The 20983-nt window shown below is 37.5% G+C and overlaps 3 protein-coding genes across 52 annotated transcripts in view; 2 read left to right on the top strand and 1 right to left on the bottom strand.

Moving 5' to 3' along the window:
- Positions 1-9809: 9809 nt before the first annotated feature.
- LOC110179673 (uncharacterized) lies at positions 9810-11405 on the bottom strand. The gene is made up of 2 exons (XM_020947284.2): positions 9979-11405; positions 9810-9915 (listed from the first exon to the last, which is right to left on the bottom strand). The coding sequence occupies exons 1-2, from the start codon at positions 11403-11405 to the stop codon at positions 9810-9812; spliced, it is 1533 nt and encodes a 510-aa protein (XP_020802943.2).
- Positions 11406-15110: 3705 nt separating this feature from the next.
- LOC110179664 (mitochondrial 2-oxodicarboxylate carrier) lies at positions 15111-18558 on the top strand. The gene is made up of 2 exons (XM_020947276.2): positions 15111-15568; positions 17669-18558. The coding sequence occupies exons 1-2, from the start codon at positions 15392-15394 to the stop codon at positions 18416-18418; spliced, it is 927 nt and encodes a 308-aa protein (XP_020802935.2). The 5' UTR covers positions 15111-15391; the 3' UTR covers positions 18419-18558.
- Positions 18559-19251: 693 nt separating this feature from the next.
- Positions 19252-20983, top strand: part of Appl (amyloid-beta-like protein) — a 57393-nt gene continuing 55661 nt past the window's right edge. For 24 of the 50 annotated variants that reach the window (XM_020947264.2, XM_020947266.2, XM_020947269.2 and 21 more), the window contains exon 1: positions 19252-19819. The gene's annotated coding sequence lies outside the window, so the exon portion shown is untranslated. Of the gene's footprint in view, positions 19820-20504; positions 20695-20983 lie in introns of those variants that run through there. The other 26 variants (XM_086829276.1, XM_086829284.1, XM_086829282.1 and 23 more) reach the window with 2 other exon arrangements.

A 20983-nucleotide genomic window follows, 5' to 3' on the forward strand; every position in this document is an offset into this window, starting at 1 on the left:
TTATGGGGTCGGAAATGGCTCCTTCACTTATTTTTAAGCTTCTGACTGAAGGTCCATTACCATTTTTATACCTATATTAACAATATTTTTAGATGAAATTTTTCGACAAATCAAAATAAAAGGATAAAGCTAGAAAGAAAGGCCTGTAGATGCTGATCAAGAATATATATGATTTATGGGGTCGGAAATGGCTCCTTCACTTATTTTTAAGCTTCTGACTGAAGGTCCATTACCATTTTTATACCTATATTAACAATATTTTTATATGAAATTTTTCGACAAATCAAAATTTAAAAATCTCAAAACTAGGCCAAATACGCATTAATTTTAATTCGGAAAGCGGCAGTATGTTAATTTTTAGCAGGTTAACAAAACTGCATACTCCATTTATAATGTGAATTTTTGGCCGATTTTTGCAAATTTACATGATGTAACCCCTTTCCTTTTTTCCGAAAAATGGGAAATATCTGAAAAAAATTTTTTTCGGCCGGATAAAGCTAGAAAGAAAGGCCTGTAGATGCTGATCAAGAATATATATGATTTATGGGGTCGGAAATGGCTCCTTCACTTATTTTTAAGCTTCTGACTGAAGGTCCATTACCATTTTTATACCTATATTAACAATATTTTTAGATGAAATTTTTCGACAAATCAAAATTTAAAAATCTCAAAACTAGGCCAAATACGCATTAATTTTAATTCGGAAAGCGGCAGTATGTTAATTTTTAGCAGGTTAACAAAACTGCATACTCCATTTAAAATGTGAATTTTTGGCCGATTTTTGCAAATTTTCATGATGTAACCCCTTTCCTTTTTTCCGAAAAATGGGAAATTTGTGAAAAAAATTTTTTTCGGCCGGATAAAGCTAGAAAGAAAGGCCTGTAGATGCTGATCAAGAATATATATGATTTATGGGGTCGGAAATGGCTCCTTCACTTATTTTTAAGCTTCTGACTGAAGGTCCATTACCATTTTTATACCTATATTAACAATATTTTTAGATGAAATTTTTCGACAAATCAAAATAAAAGGATAAAGCTAGAAAGAAAGGCCTGTAGATGCTGATCAAGAATATATATGATTTATGGGGTCGGAAATGGCTCCTTCACTTATTTTTAAGCTTCTGACTGAAGGTCCATTACCATTTTTATACCTATATTAACAATATTTTTATATGAAATTTTTCGACAAATCAAAATTTAAAAATCTCAAAACTAGGCCAAATACGCATTAATTTTAATTCGGAAAGCGGCAGTATGTTAATTTTTAGCAGGTTAACAAAACTGCATACTCCATTTATAATGTGAATTTTTGGCCGATTTTTGCAAATTTACATGATGTAACCCCTTTCCTTTTTTCCGAAAAATGGGAAATTTGTGAAAAAAATTTTTTTCGGCCGGATAAAGCTAGAAAGAAAGGCCTGTAGATGCTGATCAAGAATATATATGATTTATGGGGTCGGAAATGGCTCCTTCACTTATTTTTAAACTTCTGACTGAAGGTCCATTACCATTTTTATACCTATATTAACAATATTTTTAGATGAAATTTTTCGACAAATCAAAATAAAAGGATAAAGCTAGAAAGAAAGGCCTGTAGATGCTGATCAAGAATATATATGATTTATGGGGTCGGAAATGGCTCCTTCACTTATTTTTAAGCTTCTGACTGAAGGTCCATTACCATTTTTATACCTATATTAACAATATTTTTATATGAAATTTTTCGACAAATCAAAATTTAAAAATCTCAAAACTAGGCCAAAAACGCATTAATTTTAATTCGGAAAGCGGCAGTATGTTAATTTTTAGCAGGTTAACAAAACTGCATACTCCATTTATAATGTGAATTTTTGGCCGATTTTTGCAAATTTACATGATGTAACCCCTTTCCTTTTTTCCGAAAAATGGAAAATTTGTGAAAAAAATTTTTTTCGGCCGGATAAAGCTAGAAAGAAAGGCCTGTAGATGCTGATCAAGAATATATATGATTTATGGGGTCGGAAATGGCTCCTTCACTTATTTTTAAGCTTCTGACTGAAGGTCCATTACCATTTTTATACCTATATTAACAATATTTTTATATGAAATTTTTCGACAAATCAAAATTTAAAAATCTCAAAACTAGGCCAAAAACGCATTAATTTTAATTCGGAAAGCGGCAGTATGTTAATTTTTAGCAGGTTAACAAAACTGCATACTCCATTTATAATGTGAATTTTTGGCCGATTTTTGCAAATTTACATGATGTAACCCCTTTCCTTTTTTCCGAAAAATGGGAAATTTGTGAAAAAAATTTTTTTCGGCCGGATAAAGCTAGAAAGAAAGGCCTGTAGATGCTGATCAAGAATATATATGATTTATGGGGTCGGAAATGGCTCCTTCACTTATTTTTAAGCTTCTGACTGAAGGTCCATTACCATTTTTATACCTATATTAACAATATTTTTATATGAAATTTTTCGACAAATCAAAATTTAAAAATCTCAAAACTAGGCCAAATACGCATTAATTTAAATTCGGAAAGCGGCAGTATGTTAATTTTTAGCAGGTTAACAAAACTGCATACTCCATTTATAATGTGAATTTTTGGCCGATTTTTGCAAATTTACATGATGTAACCCCTTTCCTTTTTTCCGAAAAATGGGAAATTTGTGAAAAAAATTTTTTTCGGCCGGATAAAGCTAGAAAGAAAGGCCTGTAGATGCTGATCAAGAATATATATGATTTATGGGGTCGGAAATGGCTCCTTCACTTATTTTTAAGCTTCTGACTGAAGGTCCATTACCATTTTTATACCTATATTAACAATATTTTTATATGAAATTTTTCGACAAATCAAAATTTAAAAATCTCAAAACTAGGCCAAAAACGCATTAATTTTAATTCGGAAAGCGGCAGTATGTTAATTTTTAGCAGGTTAACAAAACTGCATACTCCATTTATAATGTGAATTTTTGGCCGATTTTTGCAAATTTACATGATGTAACCCCTTTCCTTTTTTCCGAAAAATGGGAAATTTGTGAAAAAAATTTTTTTCGGCCGGATAAAGCTAGAAAGAAAGGCCTGTATATGCTGATCAAGAATATATATGATTTATGGGGTCGGAAATGGCTCCTTCACTTATTTTTAAGCTTCTGACTGAAGGTCCATTACCATTTTTATACCTATATTAACAATATTTTTATATGAAATTTTTCGACAAATCAAAATTTAAAAATCTCAAAACTAGGCCAAAAACGCATTAATTTTAATTCGGAAAGCGGCAGTATGTTAATTTTTAGCAGGTTAACAAAACTGCATACTCCATTTATAATGTGAATTTTTGGCCGATTTTTGCAAATTTACATGATGTAACCCCTTTCCTTTTTTCCGAAAAATGGGAAATTTGTGAAAAAAATTTTTTTCGGCCGGATAAAGCTAGAAAGAAAGGCCTGTAGATGCTGATCAAGAATATATATGATTTATGGGGTCGGAAATGGCTCCTTCACTTATTTTTAAACTTCTGACTGAAGGTCCATTACCATTTTTATACCTATATTAACAATATTTTTATATGAAATTTTTCGACAAATCAAAATTTAAAAATCTCAAAACTAGGCCAAATACGCATTAATTTTAATTCGGAAAGCGGCAGTATGTTAATTTTTAGCAGGTTAACAAAACTGCATACTCCATTTATAATGTGAATTTTTGGCCGATTTTTGCAAATTTACATGATGTAACCCCTTTCCTTTTTTCCGAAAAATGGGAAATTTGTGAAAAAAAATTTTTTCGGCCGGATAAAGCTAGAAAGAAAGGCCTGTAGATGCTGATCAAGAATATATATGATTTATGGGGTCGGAAATGGCTCCTTCACTTATTTTTAAGCTTCTGACTGAAGGTCCATTACCATTTTTATACCTATATTAACAATATTTTTAGATGAAATTTTTCGACAAATCAAAATTTAAAAATCTCAAAACTAGGCCAAATACGCATTAATTTTAATTCGGAAAGCGGCAGTATGTTAATTTTTAGCAGGTTAACAAAACTGCATACTCCATTTATAATGTGAATTTTTGGCCGATTTTTGCAAATTTACATGATGTAACCCCTTTCCTTTTTTCCGAAAAATGGGAAATTTGTGAAAAAAATTTTTTTCGGCCGGATAAAGCTAGAAAGAAAGGCCTGTAGATGCTGATCAAGAATATATATGATTTATGGGGTCGGAAATGGCTCCTTCACTTATTTTTAAGCTTCTGACTGAAGGTCCATTACCATTTTTATACCTATATTAACAATATTTTTATATGAAATTTTTCGACAAATCAAAATTTAAAAATCTCAAAACTAGGCCAAAAACGCATTAATTTTAATTCGGAAAGCGGCAGTATGTTAATTTTTAGCAGGTTAACAAAACTGCATACTCCATTTAAAATGTTAATTTTTGGCCGATTTTTGCAAATTTTCATGATGTAACCCCTTTCCTTTTTTCCGAAAAATGGGAAATATCTGAAAAAAATTTTTTTCGGCCGGATAAAGCTAGAAAGAAAGGCCTGTAGATGCTGATCAAGAATATATATGATTTATGGGGTCGGAAATGGCTCCTTCACTTATTTTTAAGCTTCTGACTGAAGGTCCATTACCATTTTTATACCTATATTAACAATATTTTTAGATGAAATTTTTCGACAAATCAAAATTTAAAAATCTCAAAACTAGGCCAAATACGCATTAATTTTAATTCGGAAAGCGGCAGTATGTTAATTTTTAGCAGGTTAACAAAACTGCATACTCCATTTAAAATGTGAATTTTTGGCCGATTTTTGCAAATAACAATAATTTTGCAATAATAACAATATTTTTAGATGAAATTTTTCGACAAATCAAAATTTAAAAATCTCAAAACTAGGCCAAAAACGCATTAATTTTAATTCGGAAAGCGGCAGTATGTTAATTTTTAGCAGGTTAACAAAACTGCATACTCCATTTATAATGTGAATTTTTGGCCGATTTTTGCAAATTTACATGATGTAACCCCTTTCCTTTTTTCCGAAAAATGGGAAATTTGTGAAAAAAATTTTTTTCGGCCGGATAAAGCTAGAAAGAAAGGCCTGTAGATGCTGATCAAGAATATATATGATTTATGGGGTCGGAAATGGCTCCTTCACTTATTTTTAAGCTTCTGACTGAAGGTCCATTACCATTTTTATACCTATATTAACAATATTTTTATATGAAATTTTTCGACAAATCAAAATTTAAAAATCTCAAAACTAGGCCAAAAACGCATTAATTTTAATTCGGAAAGCGGCAGTATGTTAATTTTTAGCAGGTTAACAAAACTGCATACTCCATTTATAATGTGAATTTTTGGCCGATTTTTTCCTTTTTTCCGAAAAATGGGAAATATCTGAAAAAAATTTTTTTCGGCCGGATAAAGCTAGAAAGAAAGGCCTGTAGATGCTGATCAAGAATATATATGATTTATGGGGTCGGAAATGGCTCCTTCACTTATTTTTAAGCTTCTGACTGAAGGTCCATTACCATTTTTATACCTATATTAACAATATTTTTATATGAAATTTTTCGACAAATCAAAATTTAAAAATCTCAAAACTAGGCCAAAAACGCATTAATTTTAATTCGGAAAGCGGCAGTATGTTAATTTTTAGCAGGTTAACAAAACTGCATACTCCATTTATAATGTGAATTTTTGGCCGATTTTTGCAAATTTACATGATGTAACCCCTTTCCTTTTTTCCGAAAAATGGGAAATTTGTGAAAAAAATTTTTTTCGGCCGGATAAAGCTAGAAAGAAAGGCCTGTAGATGCTGATCAAGAATATATATGATTTATGGGGTCGGAAATGGCTCCTTCACTTATTTTTAAGCTTCTGACTGAAGGTCCATTACCATTTTTATACCTATATTAACAATATTTTTATATGAAATTTTTCGACAAATCAAAATTTAAAAATCTCAAAACTAGGCCAAATACGCATTAATTTTAATTCGGAAAGCGGCAGTATGTTAATTTTTAGCAGGTTAACAAAACTGCATACTCCATTTAAAATGTGAATTTTTGGCCGATTTTTGCCCTTTCCTTTTTTCCGAAAAATGGGAAATTTGTGAAAAAAATTTTTTTCGGCCGGATAAAGCTAGAAAGAAAGGCCTGTAGATGCTGATCAAGAATATATATGATTTATGGGGTCGGAAATGGCTCCTTCACTTATTTTTAAGCTTCTGACTGAAGGTCCATTACCATTTTTATACCTATATTAACAATATTTTTATATGAAATTTTTCGACAAATCAAAATTTAAAAATCTCAAAACTAGGCCAAATACGCATTAATTTTAATTCGGAAAGCGGCAGTATGTTAATTTTTAGCAGGTTAACAAAACTGCATACTCCATTTAAAATGTTAATTTTTGGCCGATTTTTGCAAATTTTCATGATGTAACCCCTTTCCTTTTTTCCGAAAAATGGGAAATTTGTGAAAAAAATTTTTTTCGGCCGGATAAAGCTAGAAAGAAAGGTCTGTAGATGCTGATAAAGAATATATATGATTTATGGGGTCGGAAATGGCTCCTTCACTTACTTTTAAGCTTCTGACTGAAGGTCCATTACCATTTTTATACCTATATTAACAATATTTTTAGATGAAATTTTTCGACAAATCAAAATTTAAAAATCTCAAAACTAGGCCAAATACGCATTAATTTTAATTCGGAAAGCGGCAGTATGTTAATTTATAGCAGGTTAACAAAACTGCATACTCTATTTAAAATGTGAATTTTTGGCCGATTTTTGCAAATTTTCATGATGTAACCCCTTTCCTTTTTTCCGAAAAATGGGAAATATCTGAAAAAAATTTTTTTCGGCCGGATAAAGCTAGAAAGAAAGGCCTGTAGATGCTGATCAAGAATATATATGATTTATGGGGTCGGAAATGGCTCCTTCACTTATTTTTAAGCTTCTGACTGAAGGTCCATTACCATTTTTATACCTATATTAACAATATTTTTATATGAAATTTTTCGACAAATCAAAATTTAAAAATCTCAAAACTAGGCCAAATACGCATTAATTTTAATTCGGAAAGCGGCAGTATGTTAATTTTTAGCAGGTTAACAAAACTGCATACTCCATTTAAAATGTTAATTTTTGGCCGATTTTTGCAAATTTTCATGATGTAACCCCTTTCCTTTTTTCCGAAAAATGGGAAATTTGTGAAAAAAATTTTTTTCGGCCGGATAAAGCTAGAAAGAAAGGTCTGTAGATGCTGATAAAGAATATATATGATTTATGGGGTCGGAAATGGCTCCTTCACTTACTTTTAAGCTTCTGACTGAAGGTCCATTACCATTTTTATACCTATATTAACAATATTTTTAGATGAAATTTTTCGACAAATCAAAATTTAAAAATCTCAAAACTAGGCCAAATACGCATTAATTTTAATTCGGAAAGCGGCAGTATGTTAATTTTTAGCAGGTTAACAAAACTGCATACTCCATTTAAAATGTTAATTTTTGGCCGATTTTTGCAAATTTTCATGATGTAACCCCTTTCCTTTTTTCCGAAAAATGGGAAATTTGTGAAAAAAATTTTTTTCGGCCGGATAAAGCTAGAAAGAAAGGTCTGTAGATGCTGATAAAGAATATATATGATTTATGGGGTCGGAAATGGCTCCTTCACTTACTTTTAAGCTTCTGACTGAAGGTCCATTACCATTTTTATACCTATATTAACAATATTTTTATATGAAATTTTTCGACAAATCAAAATTTAAAAATCTCATCACTCAGCCAAAAACGCATTAATTTGAATTCGGAAAGCGGCAGTATGTTAATTTATAGCAGGTTAACAAAACTGCATACTCCATTTATAATGTGAATTTTTGGCCGATTTTTGCAAATTTACATGATGTAACCCCTTTCCTTTTTTCCGAAAAATGGGAAATATCTGAAAAAAATTTTTTTCGGCCGGATAAAGCTAGAAAGAAAGGCCTGTAGATGCTGATAAAGAATATATATGATTTATGGGGTCGGAAATGGCTCCTTCACTTACTTTTAAGCTTCTGACTGAAGGTCCATTACCATTTTTATACCTATATTAACAATATTTTTAGATGAAATTTTTCGACAAATCAAAATTTAAAAATCTCAAAACTAGGCCAAATACGCATTAATTTTAATTCGGAAAGCGGCAGTATGTTAATTTTTAGCAGGTTAACAAAACTGCATACTCCATTTATAATGTGAATTTTTGGCCGATTTTTGCAAATTTACATGATGTAACCCCTTTCCTTTTTTCCGAAAAATGGGAAATTTGTGAAAAAAAATTTTTTCGGCCGGATAAAGCTAGAAAGAAAGGCCTGTAGATGCTGATCAAGAATATATATGATTTATGGGGTCGGAAATGGCTCCTTCACTTACTTTTAAGCTTCTGACTGAAGGTCCATTACCATTTTTATACCTATATTAACAATATTTTTATATGAAATTTTTCGACAAATCAAAATTTAAAAATCTCAAAACTAGGCCAAATACGCATTAATTTTAATTCGGAAAGCGGCAGTATGTTAATTTTTAGCAGGTTAACAAAACTGCATACTCCATTTATAATGTGAATTTTTGGCCGATTTTTGCAAATTTACATGATGTAACCCCTTTCCTTTTTTCCGAAAAATGGGAAATTTGTGAAAAAAAATTTTTTCGGCCGGATAAAGCTAGAAAGAAAGGCCTGTAGATGCTGATCAAGAATATATATGATTTATGGGGTCGGAAATGGCTCCTTCACTTATTTTTAAGCTTCTGACTGAAGGTCCATTACCATTTTTATACCTATATTAACAATATTTTTAGATGAAATTTTTCGACAAATCAAAATTTAAAAATCTCAAAACTAGGCCAAATACGCATTAATTTTAATTCGGAAAGCGGCAGTATGTTAATTTTTAGCAGGTTAACAAAACTGCATACTCCATTTAAAATGTGAATTTTTGGCCGATTTTTGCCCTTTCCTTTTTTCCGAAAAATGGGAAATTTCTGAAAAATTTTTTTTCGGCCGGATAAAGCTAGAAAGAAAGGTCTGTAGTTGCTGATCAAGAATATATATGATTTATGGGGTCGGAAATTGCTCCTTCACTTATTTTTAAGCTTCTGACTGAAGGTCCATTACCATTTTTATACCTATATTAACAATATTTTTAGATGAAATTTTTCGACAAATCAGAATTTAAAAATCTCATAACTAAGCCAAAAACGCATTAATTTCAATTCGGAAAGCGGCAGTATGTTAATTTTTAGCAGGTTAACAAAACTGCATACTCTACTTAAAATGTGAATTTTTGGCCGATTTTTGCAAATTTTCATGATGTAACCCCTTTCCTTTTTTCCGAAAAATGGGAAATTTGTGAAAAAATTTTTTTCGGCCGGATATGGCTTAAAAGATTCGCCTGTTGATGCTGATAAAGAATATATATTATTTATAGGGTCGGAAATGACTCCTTCATAGCGTTTGAGGCTTCTGACAAAAATTATATTACCATTTTTTACTGATATTTATCTATAATTTTATTTGCCAATTATTTATCTGAAATATTGGCTTTGTAAGTGCTTCAAAACGATAATTACAGATATTTCAACAGTTCCTTAAGATTTGTTTCCTCTAAAATTTATTTTAAATCTCTCCATTATTTCCCTTACCACCTTTCTGTTCAATACTTCTAACAGGGTCTCTCTTTCCTAATGAAAACATGGCTGTATTCTCTATTAATATCTTTAATCTTAGTTTAATGATTGCTCGTCTTCCTGCTTAACTATCTCCTGGGTCTGAAGCCACTACTCTCCATGTACTTGGAGGTGTAGTACTTGGTCTGGTTGTCCGATCCCACGTATGCCCTATGGTGGAGGGGTCCCTTGTAGCTAAAATTAGAGTTCAAGTTGTGAGTCAGTTCGAAGGACCTGCTGGGAGCTGGCTCAACCCACCGTGAATTGAGGATGAACCAGGTGTTGGGTCCCCTCTCCGAGGAGCTTCTCGCCGCTCGATCGCTTTTCTCTAGCAATTTCTTGGCCTGCGGCTGGAGGAGTTTTCCCAGGGTGTAGACGGGAAAGGCATAATATTCCCGCTTGAGGGCATAGCGAGAGCTCTGACGGAGCGTGGGCGGAGGATCAGTGGTGGTGATGGTAGTGATGGTGCTACTGCTACTGGTCACAGGTCGTTCCAGGCTGTCATCCAAATAGACAATCTGAAAGGGAACACTGCTGGGGGAGGTGGATGTGGTCTCTGGCTCCGGTTCCGGTGGCAGTTCCACTTCCGTTTCAGTTTCCTGCTCCGTGACCCAGTCTTGGTCAGTTACCAATGCCTCCTCATCCTCATGTTCCTCGTGCTCCTCTTCCTCATCTAGCAGGAGCTCTTCGTTTTCCTGTTCCTGGTGAGGCTGCCTCTCCTCGCTGGAGTAATGCCGGTGATTGTCACGATCTTGCTCGTGGGTATGACGTCGGAGCACCGACTGCCACTGCATCACCTCTTGGGGCGAGTGGAATGCCTCGTATTGCTTGGCCTTCTTCCGTTTCCGCTTGCCCAATGGCTCCTGGCTCCTGGGCAGCTGTGTCTCATACGCCGGCAGAGGTGGTGGCGTGGGCGAGGCCTGAGTGGTGCTGGGTGCCTGGGTGGCGACGCTGCTTGGATTCGAGATGGCCTCGTGGGCATAGAAGGGTATCAGTGTGAGATTGAGCATCTCCCGCTGTCCTGGCAACCGGAAACGCTCTACAATGGGCTTGGGTCGGAACATGGGCGTCGAGGGGGGATATAACACCTGTCCCGGCACTGGTTCCTGCATGGGATATCGTCGTCTGCTCAGCATGGTGTTCAGAATCAGTTCACCACTCGTTCCATTGTATACAAAGATGGGGTAGTTGTCTCTTTGTCCACTTTGCAGGGTGTTCTCGCCGGGAGCATTATCAAAGACGGGCAAGTGACGACCTCCCGTCCGGCGGTGGCTGCTCCTGCTATTGCTACTGCTCCTGATCCTCTGGCTGGGCTGTACATACTGGTGGGGCAACTGCAGACGATGTGGCATCATGAAGCGTCGCTGGGGCAGGGAGGGCATACGCCTACGAGCCGCCGGCGGAGGTTCCCTTTCTATGTTCCCCTCTTCATGTCTTACCAGGAAGGTAATGGGTCCCGGCTCCTGACCTCCCCGGGCTTGCCTCCGCATAAATGGAGGTGACCTTGTGGTGGTGGCATAGTCTGCCTCGGGTCTATCCTGTCGCTGCCGCTTGGTCAGACCATCGTCCAGTATCCACAGGGGACGATGCTGCTCCCCATCCAGATAGCCCTGTCCTGCAATCATTCCATTCCAAAGGAAGGGCTGCACTAGGAGAAGGGACCAAGCTGCTACCAGCACCTCCATTTGCTTGGACAAATGTTTGCCAAATGAACCGAAGAGTACTCCATAACCATTGCTTTATAGACTGCAAGTTTGGGGTTTTATGTTTGGTTCTTTATCGTGGAAGCACTTGACCATGTTCCATGTTCCATGTCGTAACATTTACTTTCGTTTTGGGCGAAAATCGCACAACTTGTTCTAAGTTTTGGGCTGCCAAAGGTAAAAGAGTTGAACCGGTTGCAAAGACAGTGGGTCAGTTTGGTGTAATGTAGGTCCAAGTCAGAAAGAATTACTTGTAGTTTAGCTTAGAGATCTTGACTAAATCAAGGGTCAAGAACGAAAGAAATTAGTAACCTGGCCAGATCACTTGTCAGTTCTTCTCCAGCATTTGGACAGCTGTCTTTTAGCATGAATGAAATGAGCTATTTTCCAGCTCCTTCTTCCTGGACAGCTGTCAAAACTGGCATTAATCAAAACACTTTTAACTGATGCCCTTTGTTGTGGCTGCTCCAGCTCCTCCTTTGCTAAGAGCCTCGCAATGGAAGTGAAATTTTCGGGCAGCCTTTTGATGGGCAGACCTCAGACCTCGCTCAATTCCCCCCATGTAAGGTCTCCCTCCTATCCCCCACCTCTGTTTTCGGTTTTCGGGGCCAACTTGTTTTTTTTTTGTTTCTCAGGGCCACAAGTGTGTGTGTTGTTCTGTGTTCTGTTTTGGTTTGTTCTTGGGCCGTGCAACAAGTGGAACACTCTGGGCCCAAACGGGGTTAATAGCCTTTGACGGACACAAACGGACACGGTCAGCGGACGGACAGACGGACAGACGGACAGCTGCAGGCGGTCGTGAGTTCTCACTTTGCAGCCAGCTCTCTCGCTTGAGCCATGGAGAAATGGAAAATGGTAAATGGAAAAATGATTGATTAGCCCAGTATATAGCAGCAGCTTTTGATCGATCAATCGGCGCTTGCATGTGGCATTCTACACAAGATTTTCCCTACGAGTTTTCCATACGAATGCGCCGCAGCATGTTGCGCTCGTAAAACTTGGGCTAATTACCAAAAAAGAAAAAAACGGGGGGGAAAAATCCATTTGCAAGACAGGGATGCCCAGGTGGAGTCGCCGGTTGTCTGTGATCCGGGCGAAATGAATCGAAAATCGATGGGAACAGACGCTGCGGATCCCATTCATGTTTCGGTTCATCCGATTCAGATACAGATTCAGATCCAATGTGAGCTATTGCGTGACTTGACAGCATTATTAGGTCAGGAGCGAGGGTCAGGTGCCCGGTGTGATTCCTGGACGGGATTAATTCGCTTTTAATGGCCTCTAATGCGTTTTCCCTTGGAAATTCCACACATCCAGTGGGGCATATCTCGGAATCTGTATCTGTATCTATTCCCGTCTCTTTAGCTGTCTCTGTATCTGTATCTGTAGATGCATCTCCATCTGTCCATCGACTGCTGCCATCAGTCACGCCAACTCGTGCCCATAATTAACAGCCAGAAATATTTGGACAATCATAAAACACACGCCACGCAGACAGACAAAAGAAGACACAGAAGAAATGCATCTAAATCATAGAAGATACTTCTACTTCTACATTTTTGACACCACACAAAAATTTGTTCTATCAATTTCGGTATAGAATGCATTTTATGTAAATGAAAGTTGTCCTCAATCGCCGTCGTATCTGGTGTCTCTTGATTGATGTCCGGCCTGCCGTGGGCCATGAACAATAAACCAATCAAGAGCTCGACCTACAGATACCTTGTGGTAGATGTCAAACGATTTGTTTGTCCATTGTCTCATGCCCCGGAGTGTGTTTACATGGGCGAGAGGAGCATCGCTAATGCGCCTCAAGCCATCTCAAGCCTCAGATAAGCTATCTAATGGATGCGATTCGGCATGGAATCAGGTGGGAAGCTGAAGGATGACCTGGCTCCTTAAATGTTTATAGAAATCCTTATCTATTCTAGAGAAGATAAGTGCAGCACTTGAAAAAATACTTTTGCATCTGGCAAGTGTCTCACCTTACGTCAATTTGGATAAAAAGAATAACTTATAAATAAATGCTTTAAGTGCAGACTAAGTCTTGTTCGCTGACTGACTGATCTGCTCTACTTAGATTAGTTTCTTTATCGCTCTGCCTTGTCGTTCTATCAATCAAAACTAATTTCGTTATCTATCAAATTGCCAATCTACCTGTCGTATCGGTGAGCCACTTCATGATATACACACTCGGTAGATTGAATTACGTTTCTAAATGGATTCATTATCTGTCAGATACTTTAGCTGCGTCTCCTGAATGTTCGAAATTGTTTCTCTTTTGGGTAAGGTTGTGGAATTTTCTAGTCGAGAATGCTTCTGTCTTTCAATTCTTCTACCTGTTGCAAAAGATACAAAAGTATCTGCAGGGTTTTGGGTAGGGTTTTTTGTCTATACATTCATGGAATTTCAGGTTGAATAATGTACAAAGTATCTAAAAGGTGTTAGCATATGTATTTTGATCGAAATGCCAATATTTTCGAAAATTCCAGGTTTAAAAAACTCATAACTAAGCCAAAAATGCATTAAATTCATTTCGGAAACCTTTCCTATGTTATTTTTTTATAGGTTAATAAATCTGCATATTCAGTTCAAAATGTTAAAAATTTCATTTTATTGTCAAAATTTTGACAATTGAAAAAATTGAAAATTTTAGAAAAAAAATATTTTCTGCTTGAAATAGCCAGAAAGATTCGCCTGTTGATGCTGATCAAGAATATTAATGGTTTATGGGGTCGGAAATGACTCCTTCACCTTCTTTTAAGCTTCTGACTGAAGGTCCATTACCATTTTTTAACCAATTTTAACAATATTTTTAGATGAAATTTTTCGACAAATCAAAATTTAATTTAATCCCATAACTCAGCCAAAAACGCATTAATTTCAATTTGGAAAGCAGCCGTGTGTTAATGTTTAGCAGGTTAACAAAACTGCATACTCCATTTAAAATGTGAATTTTTGGCCGATTTTTGAAAATTTTAATGATGTAACCCCTTTCCGTTTTTTTTTTTTTAAATGGGCAATTTCTGAAAAAAATTGTTGGTGCCCTGAGATAGCCAGAAAGATTCGCCTATTGATGATGATCAAGAATTCGATTGCATATACCTTTATTTTTATATCTACTTCTCTATGAATTTATACATTCGTAGCTCTAAATTTCTTTTGTTTTCCATACAAAAGAGTGTCACAAAAAAGGGGGTCACATATGTTACATACATATTTTTCCACCCTCTCCAAGCATAAACCCAAAGCTTTCTTTTGTCCGATTCCAACGATACTTGGTCATAACATATATCTTGAGGTTTTCGCTCCGCCAAGATCCACATCGGATGATGACGAGGAAGAACTAGAATCTCAAAAGCTCTCAAGATCTTGGCAAGCAAATTCAATTAACGCGCTATTCCAGCACATGTGACGCTCTCTCTCTCTCTCTCTCTCTTCTGGCAGAGGTATGAATCCGAATCCACTCCCCGGAATATGAATCCGAATCCGAATCCAAATCCGAATCCGAATGCGTATCGGAATCGGATTCCGTTTCTGCTTTGTGGCTTTTTTTTCAGCCGGCGAAAGCTTAGCCCCGACCCCGTTCCAGTGACAACCCCCCTGTGCCATGTACCCCCCCTGTAGCGTCTTCTGTGTGTGTGTGTGTGTTTTGTGTATCGCCCTCTCTCTTTCCGGCCATGTCAGCCGTCTTTGTCTACCGGCGAGGGGCAGCTGCCTCTTTCCAAGGGGCTCAGTGCGAATTGCGTTCTCGAGCTGTGCGGCGGTGAGCAGCGTTTCTCCCGGTGCTGCCCAAAAAAAAAAAATACTTATTTACATTTATTTGTTGTAAAGATACTTTTGCTTTTTTTTTGTTGTTGTTTGTTTGTTGGTTGTTTTGCCCTAATCAAGCTGGCCTAGAGGAAACTGTCTTTAGTTTTAAAACCTTGTATACACATATATATTACACTTGGAGGAGAGAAGCTACGATGGCAGCCCCAGTTGCCGTGCCGGAGATCTCTCCTGGCAAGAAGGCCGCCTTTCAGGTGCTGGCCGGTGGATCGGCTGGCTTCCTGGAGGTTTGCATCATGCAGCCCCTGGATGTGGTCAAGACCCGCATGCAGATCCAGGCCACGCCCACAGCGGCAGGTGCCACACGGAATGAGGTGAGTTTAAAGATCTAATGATAGTATTTCCAAGAACCAAATCAAGAAAACCATTGTTCAGGTCAATAAGTTGACATTAATTGACCTTAGTTCTCTCTTGAAATTAAATTTTACTTAAGTAATTAGCTTTTGTCAGCAATTTTCTTTAGGAGAAGGTTTTTAGTCACAAGTATCTGTAAGATAAAATCATTTTAGGTATCTTCTAGATACAAATAAACCATATCAAGCTTCCTATATAATTTATAGCAATTAATAACATCTTTTAACTGGAAAGAGAGCTACGTAGATACTTGTCCAGACTCGTAGCTACAACTTTTTGTTATCTTTGAGATACATTTGTATCTTCTTCAGTCAGCTGTGCCTAGAATTTGTATCTCTACTTTTGGCCATAGCTTAACAGCTGATTTCTGGATCTAGTCTGTTATTTTTTTATAATTTTTTGGATAAGGGCAAAGCAAGGTCACGGACACACGCACTCCAAGAGTCTTTAAGAGCAACACTTTCCTATGTGTGTGAGTGTGTGTGTGGGGGGAGAGAGACTCTCTCCCGTTCGACTGCTCCATCACTCTCTCTCTCTCTGTGTTTACATTCCCTGGGTGGGTGGTCAGCGGTAGGGGGCGGTGGGAGGTGTGAGCAGGGCAGACAATCCATAATTATCAGCCGCCAAGCGGAATCGCTCCCCCAACCCCAAACCCAAACCCAAACCCAGACCCCTTCCCCTTCAGCCGCCGACGCGTGTCGCACGGCTTATCAGCTGAGTTAGCCGCCAAACAGGGGCGGACTTTGCAGTGGGAGGGGGTTTATTTTAATGCCAAGAAATTATTATTATTTCAAAAGCCTAAACCGTTCATTATTACGATAAATAATAAATAAAAAAATATATAGAAAATACTATAATTAACAATCAACATACTAGTTTATTGATTTTACTCCACACCCTTTAGAAATATTTCAAAATTAGGACCGCCCCTGTTCTGTCTCTATCTCTCTCTCTCTCTTGCCCGCCCAGAAGTGAAATTGAAATCGGAATTATGCTTGATAATAGCACCAACTTTCGATTCCATTTGTTTCCGAGACTGGACACGCGTGTGTGTCATTAATTTATAGGGTATAAAAGAAGGTTAAAAGTAGTTACAGGGAACTTGCAGGTGGGGAATGCGAGATTCCTTTAAGAAATACTTGAAGCCTAGGAATTTTAGAGTACTTTACCTATTCTCTATCTAAATTCTATATATCTTTATGCTAAACTCTGTATAAGAAATCTCTGTAACATTATCTCTAATAAACAAATATTAAAAATCATAGTTTATTTATATATATTCCTGATAGTATAGAAGCCCATAAAATACAATTATGTTAAAAGATTACACTTGTTTCCAACTCACCTATTAAAATCCTTTAAAGCTTCCAAGAGGCAACAGAAATATGGCCCAAAGTATGCCCAGATAAGATAGGGTATAGTTAAACGACTTTTTCTGGAAATCTTAATGCTTTTCGAATGCTCTAGATAATGCTGGGCTGAAAAGTATAAAAATATACAAAATATAAAAGACTAATTGTAATCAAATGGTAACGAATATGTTATATTTATTCAGGAGAAATCGCTTGGTTCTCAATTAGTATTATAATCATTAAAAAATAAGAGCTTATTGCTATTATTATTATTATTACTTAAATATATATATATAAACATTAGCATTCTAGTCATTAGACAGCTATATTTTGCGTGTGTAGGCCCCAGCATAAAAATGTCTCGAAACTGTGACACAATTTCATTTTCATCTGCATCTCTTGGACGACGACGAGGCGCGATGATTAAACAAATTTATGACTGCATATTAAGACGGTCCAGAGAACAGAGGGGGAGTGTCACATCAGGGGGAGGTTAAAAAAGTAACACAAATACAGATACTACAGATAGACAAGTGGAACAATGCGTGATATAGTTCCAGTTCTGTGAGACAAGAGAAGATGGAGAAAGAGTTTCCAGACAAAGGAAAAATTCAGGGATTACTGATAGTTGAAAGAACAGAGTATCTCAAAGATATTTAAAGATCTAATCTAATAAATACTATGCCATATCCTACTCTCTTCCACCAGCTGCACTACAATGGGGTCTTTGATTGCTTCGCTAAGATGTACCGCAACGAGGGCATCACCTCCTTCTGGAAGGGCATCATGCCTCCCATTCTGGCCGAAACACCGAAGCGTGCCATCAAATTCCTGGTGTTCGAGCAGACCAAGCCCCTCTTCCAGTTCGGTTCACCCACGCCCACGCCATTGACCTTCTCGCTGGCCGGTCTAACGGCTGGCATTCTGGAGGCCATTGCCGTCAATCCCTTTGAGGTGGTCAAGGTGGCCCAGCAGGCGGACAGGCAGAAGAAACTGCTCAGCACATTGGATGTGGCCAAGGGGATCATCCGGCAGGACGGACTGGGGCTAAGGGGCATCAATAAGGGCGTCACTGCCACCATGGGACGGAATGGTTTGTTCAACATGGTTTACTTTGGATTCTATCACAGCGTGAAGAACGTTGTGCCCGAGTCCACGGAGAGCCACTGGGAGTTTTTGCGAAAGGTGACCATCGGTTTCCTGGCCGGCACTTTGGCCTGCTTTGTCAATATACCCTTCGATGTGGTCAAGTCACGGATTCAGGGACCACAGCCGGTGCAAGGGGAAATCAAGTACCGAGGCACCTTCAGGTCCATGGGTCTTGTTTACCAAGAGGAGGGCTTCCGTGCCCTGTACAAGGGTCTGGTGCCGAAGATTATGCGTCTGGGACCCGGCGGTGCCATCATGCTGCTGGTCTTTGACTACTCCTACAACTACCTGTTGGAAAACCACGCTTAGAACTGGGCCCCCCATCTCCCCCAGCCACTAGGACTAGCTTTTACTACTACTTCTATTTTTTGCCATCGAAAGGGTGGTGTGTGATTCCTCTGTGTGTTGTGTATATAAATAATAAAGCTTATAACTAAATATATACATTATTTGGAGGTGTTTTTAACTATTAATTATTTTATTTCAGATCTAAAATTAGGTTTACCACCTAGCTAAGTGTAGTCAAGTTTTACACTTGTCTTGTGTCGGAACTAAAGACCACTAGACACAAGTTTTCCTTTTCCCTGCGTCTTGGCTAAGGTACTTAAATATTTCCTTACAACAAGTACAAAAAGTGGTGTGAATCTGCACTAAATTACAGGAATTTTTGGGTGAAATCTACACCATGAGGTCTCTATATAGAGTTTCTTTGTATGACATACGCCCGGCATTGGGGAATTATTGCTTTATTATATTATATTTTCTTTCGATTTATATATTTTGTATATCAGTTCTGTTGCCGAACTAGGTAAACTGCTCTTTGCTGAATAGGACTAAAAACAGTGGTGTGAGTCCAAATTTACTAAATTATTTTTTTTATTTTTTTTTAATTTGAATTGAAATATATACAATTACTTTATAGCGCTTATAAATTCATACCTAGGTTTAGTTTGTTGTTCCAGCAACGCTTTATATTTTTAATTTGCAACATTTAGGTTATTTTAGCAACCGATAAAGTCAAAAATTAAAAAGTATTCTTTTTTCTTTTTGCTAGAAAAAATATTTTAAAACTATTTTATAGTATTTTTCGGTTTATGGTCACACTTTCGGTATTTTTTTCTGTACCAAGCGCAGTCTGTTTTACTTTTGTGAGTGATGACCCCTCGAATAAGCTAGATCAGAGAAAAAAGAAGCAAAAAAATTAACAAAAAATAGCTACATTGAAGTCCCAGAAACCATACAACATTACTATGTTTTTAAATTTAGGTTATTAATAAACTTTGAGCTAAGTATTGCATTTAATAAATTTAAGTCTTGCCCAGTTTTGTTTAATTATTAAACGGGTTTAACTTCGACATTTCACCACAAAAAGGAAGATTTTTAAATTATCAATAAAGCAGGGACTGCCTTTCGTTTAATTTATCTTTATGTTAATTTAACAACTTCATTTTACCTATATCGGTTATTACGAATATAATTAAATATTTTGAATAAGATGAAATCATTTGTTTGGATGCCGAATTGTATTCAATATTCTTGTCATATAAAAGCTTTTTTCTAAGGCCATAAGCTATAGCTTTCATAAGCTTTTCCATTTTCAAATATGGCCAGATTTAGCCTGAAATAAGCTAGGCTGGCAACACTGGGCAGGACTCGCCTTGCCTGGAAGGATACGCGCTCGCAGTCGTTTTGAGAGGTTCGCAGCGCCAGGTACATCTACAGCTCCACAGCTCCGCAGCAGGCGGCCAGCGGCCTCTTCGAGCAGGGAAAGAGACAGAGAGCGGAGAGCGGAGGGAGAGAGAGCGGAGAGAGCGAAAGGGGAGCCTGGGGCTGCCTCGGTTCTCCTCAGGCTCTCGCTCCTCCATAGCGCACCTAAAACCTGGCTCGGAGAGACGAGACTTGGCCAGCGGGAGCTTTGGGCCTCGATAAAAGGCGACTGTGACACACACACACACACACACAGAGAGAGAGAGAGAATTAAGAGAGACACTGAAACAAAAAGCTGATACTGATTGCATATATATTTTTTTGTTGTTGTTGTAACAAAGTGCGAGTGCAAAACTAAAAGAAAAACAGAGAAAGCTAAAGAGAGAGAAAGATATATCTATAAAGAGAAACAAAGTGAAACTATATGAAAAGAAAACATAAACTAAAGCAATGCCAGTGAATTTTTGTGGTGCCAATTTGTAGCTGAGGAAAAGCCTCGGGTTTTTTTCCCTCCTTCCCTTCTAACCTCCTTCTGCTACTGCTTTTGTTTCCTCTTCTTCGTCTTAGTCTTTGACTTCCGCTCCGCGCAGGCCCAGAGAGAGCGAGCGGAAGTGCGCAGAAGCTCAAGGAAAACTTCAAGAGAGAGAGAGAGAGAGAGAGAGGCGGGGGGTGGACCTGCGTAGAAGCTGCCATTAGCAGCAAGGGAAACTGGGAACTGCAGCTGACAGGTTTTCCCAGCGCCAAGTGCATTGGATTTTCCACAGATTCTACTTTAGTTGAAACAGTGCTTTAGGTTTTTCCCTTCTAATTTTTCTATTCATTTTTCCTTTGCTGGCTGCCCGCGAAAAGTCCTTAGCGAGTGCGACAGATAGCAGCGAGTAAAGCCCACTTTTCCAACAACCCCATCTCCCCCCTTTGGCTTTTCACTCTCTCAGCTACTACGTTCTACAATCAAATACTACGACGACGACGACGACGACACACACACAGAGTCAGAGACCGTGGTCCGCTCAGTCCATTTTCCGAGTTGACATTTTCGGTTGCATAGTTTTTGGGGCAGCGCTTGAGGAAAAACCGGAGGGAGGGGAGAAATCCAAAAGGCGAAAGAACGCATAACGAGGCGCCAGAAATCAGTAGCCTTCAGAAACAGAAACAGAATCTGCGACA

This window comes from Drosophila serrata, unplaced genomic scaffold, assembly GCF_035046125.1.
Source record: "Drosophila serrata isolate PLE 108 unplaced genomic scaffold, ASM3504612v1 contig_190, whole genome shotgun sequence".
In the NCBI taxonomy this organism is placed as follows: Eukaryota; Metazoa; Arthropoda; class Insecta; order Diptera; family Drosophilidae; genus Drosophila; species Drosophila serrata.

Excerpts from the sequence above, each read along its gene's own strand:
- LOC110179673 (XM_020947284.2), bottom strand. The coding sequence starts at position 11,405 with ATGGAGGTGCTGGTAGCAGCTTGGTCCCTTCTCCTAGTGCAGCCCTTC. Across the intron at positions 9,916-9,978 it reads TGGTTCATCCTCAATTCACG|CTACAAGGGACCCCTCCACC; the intron begins GTGGGTTGAGCC and ends CTCTAATTTTAG.
- LOC110179664 (XM_020947276.2), top strand. The coding sequence starts at position 15,392 with ATGGCAGCCCCAGTTGCCGTGCCGGAGATCTCTCCTGGCAAGAAGGCC. Across the intron at positions 15,569-17,668 it reads CAGGTGCCACACGGAATGAG|CTGCACTACAATGGGGTCTT; the intron begins GTGAGTTTAAAG and ends CTCTTCCACCAG.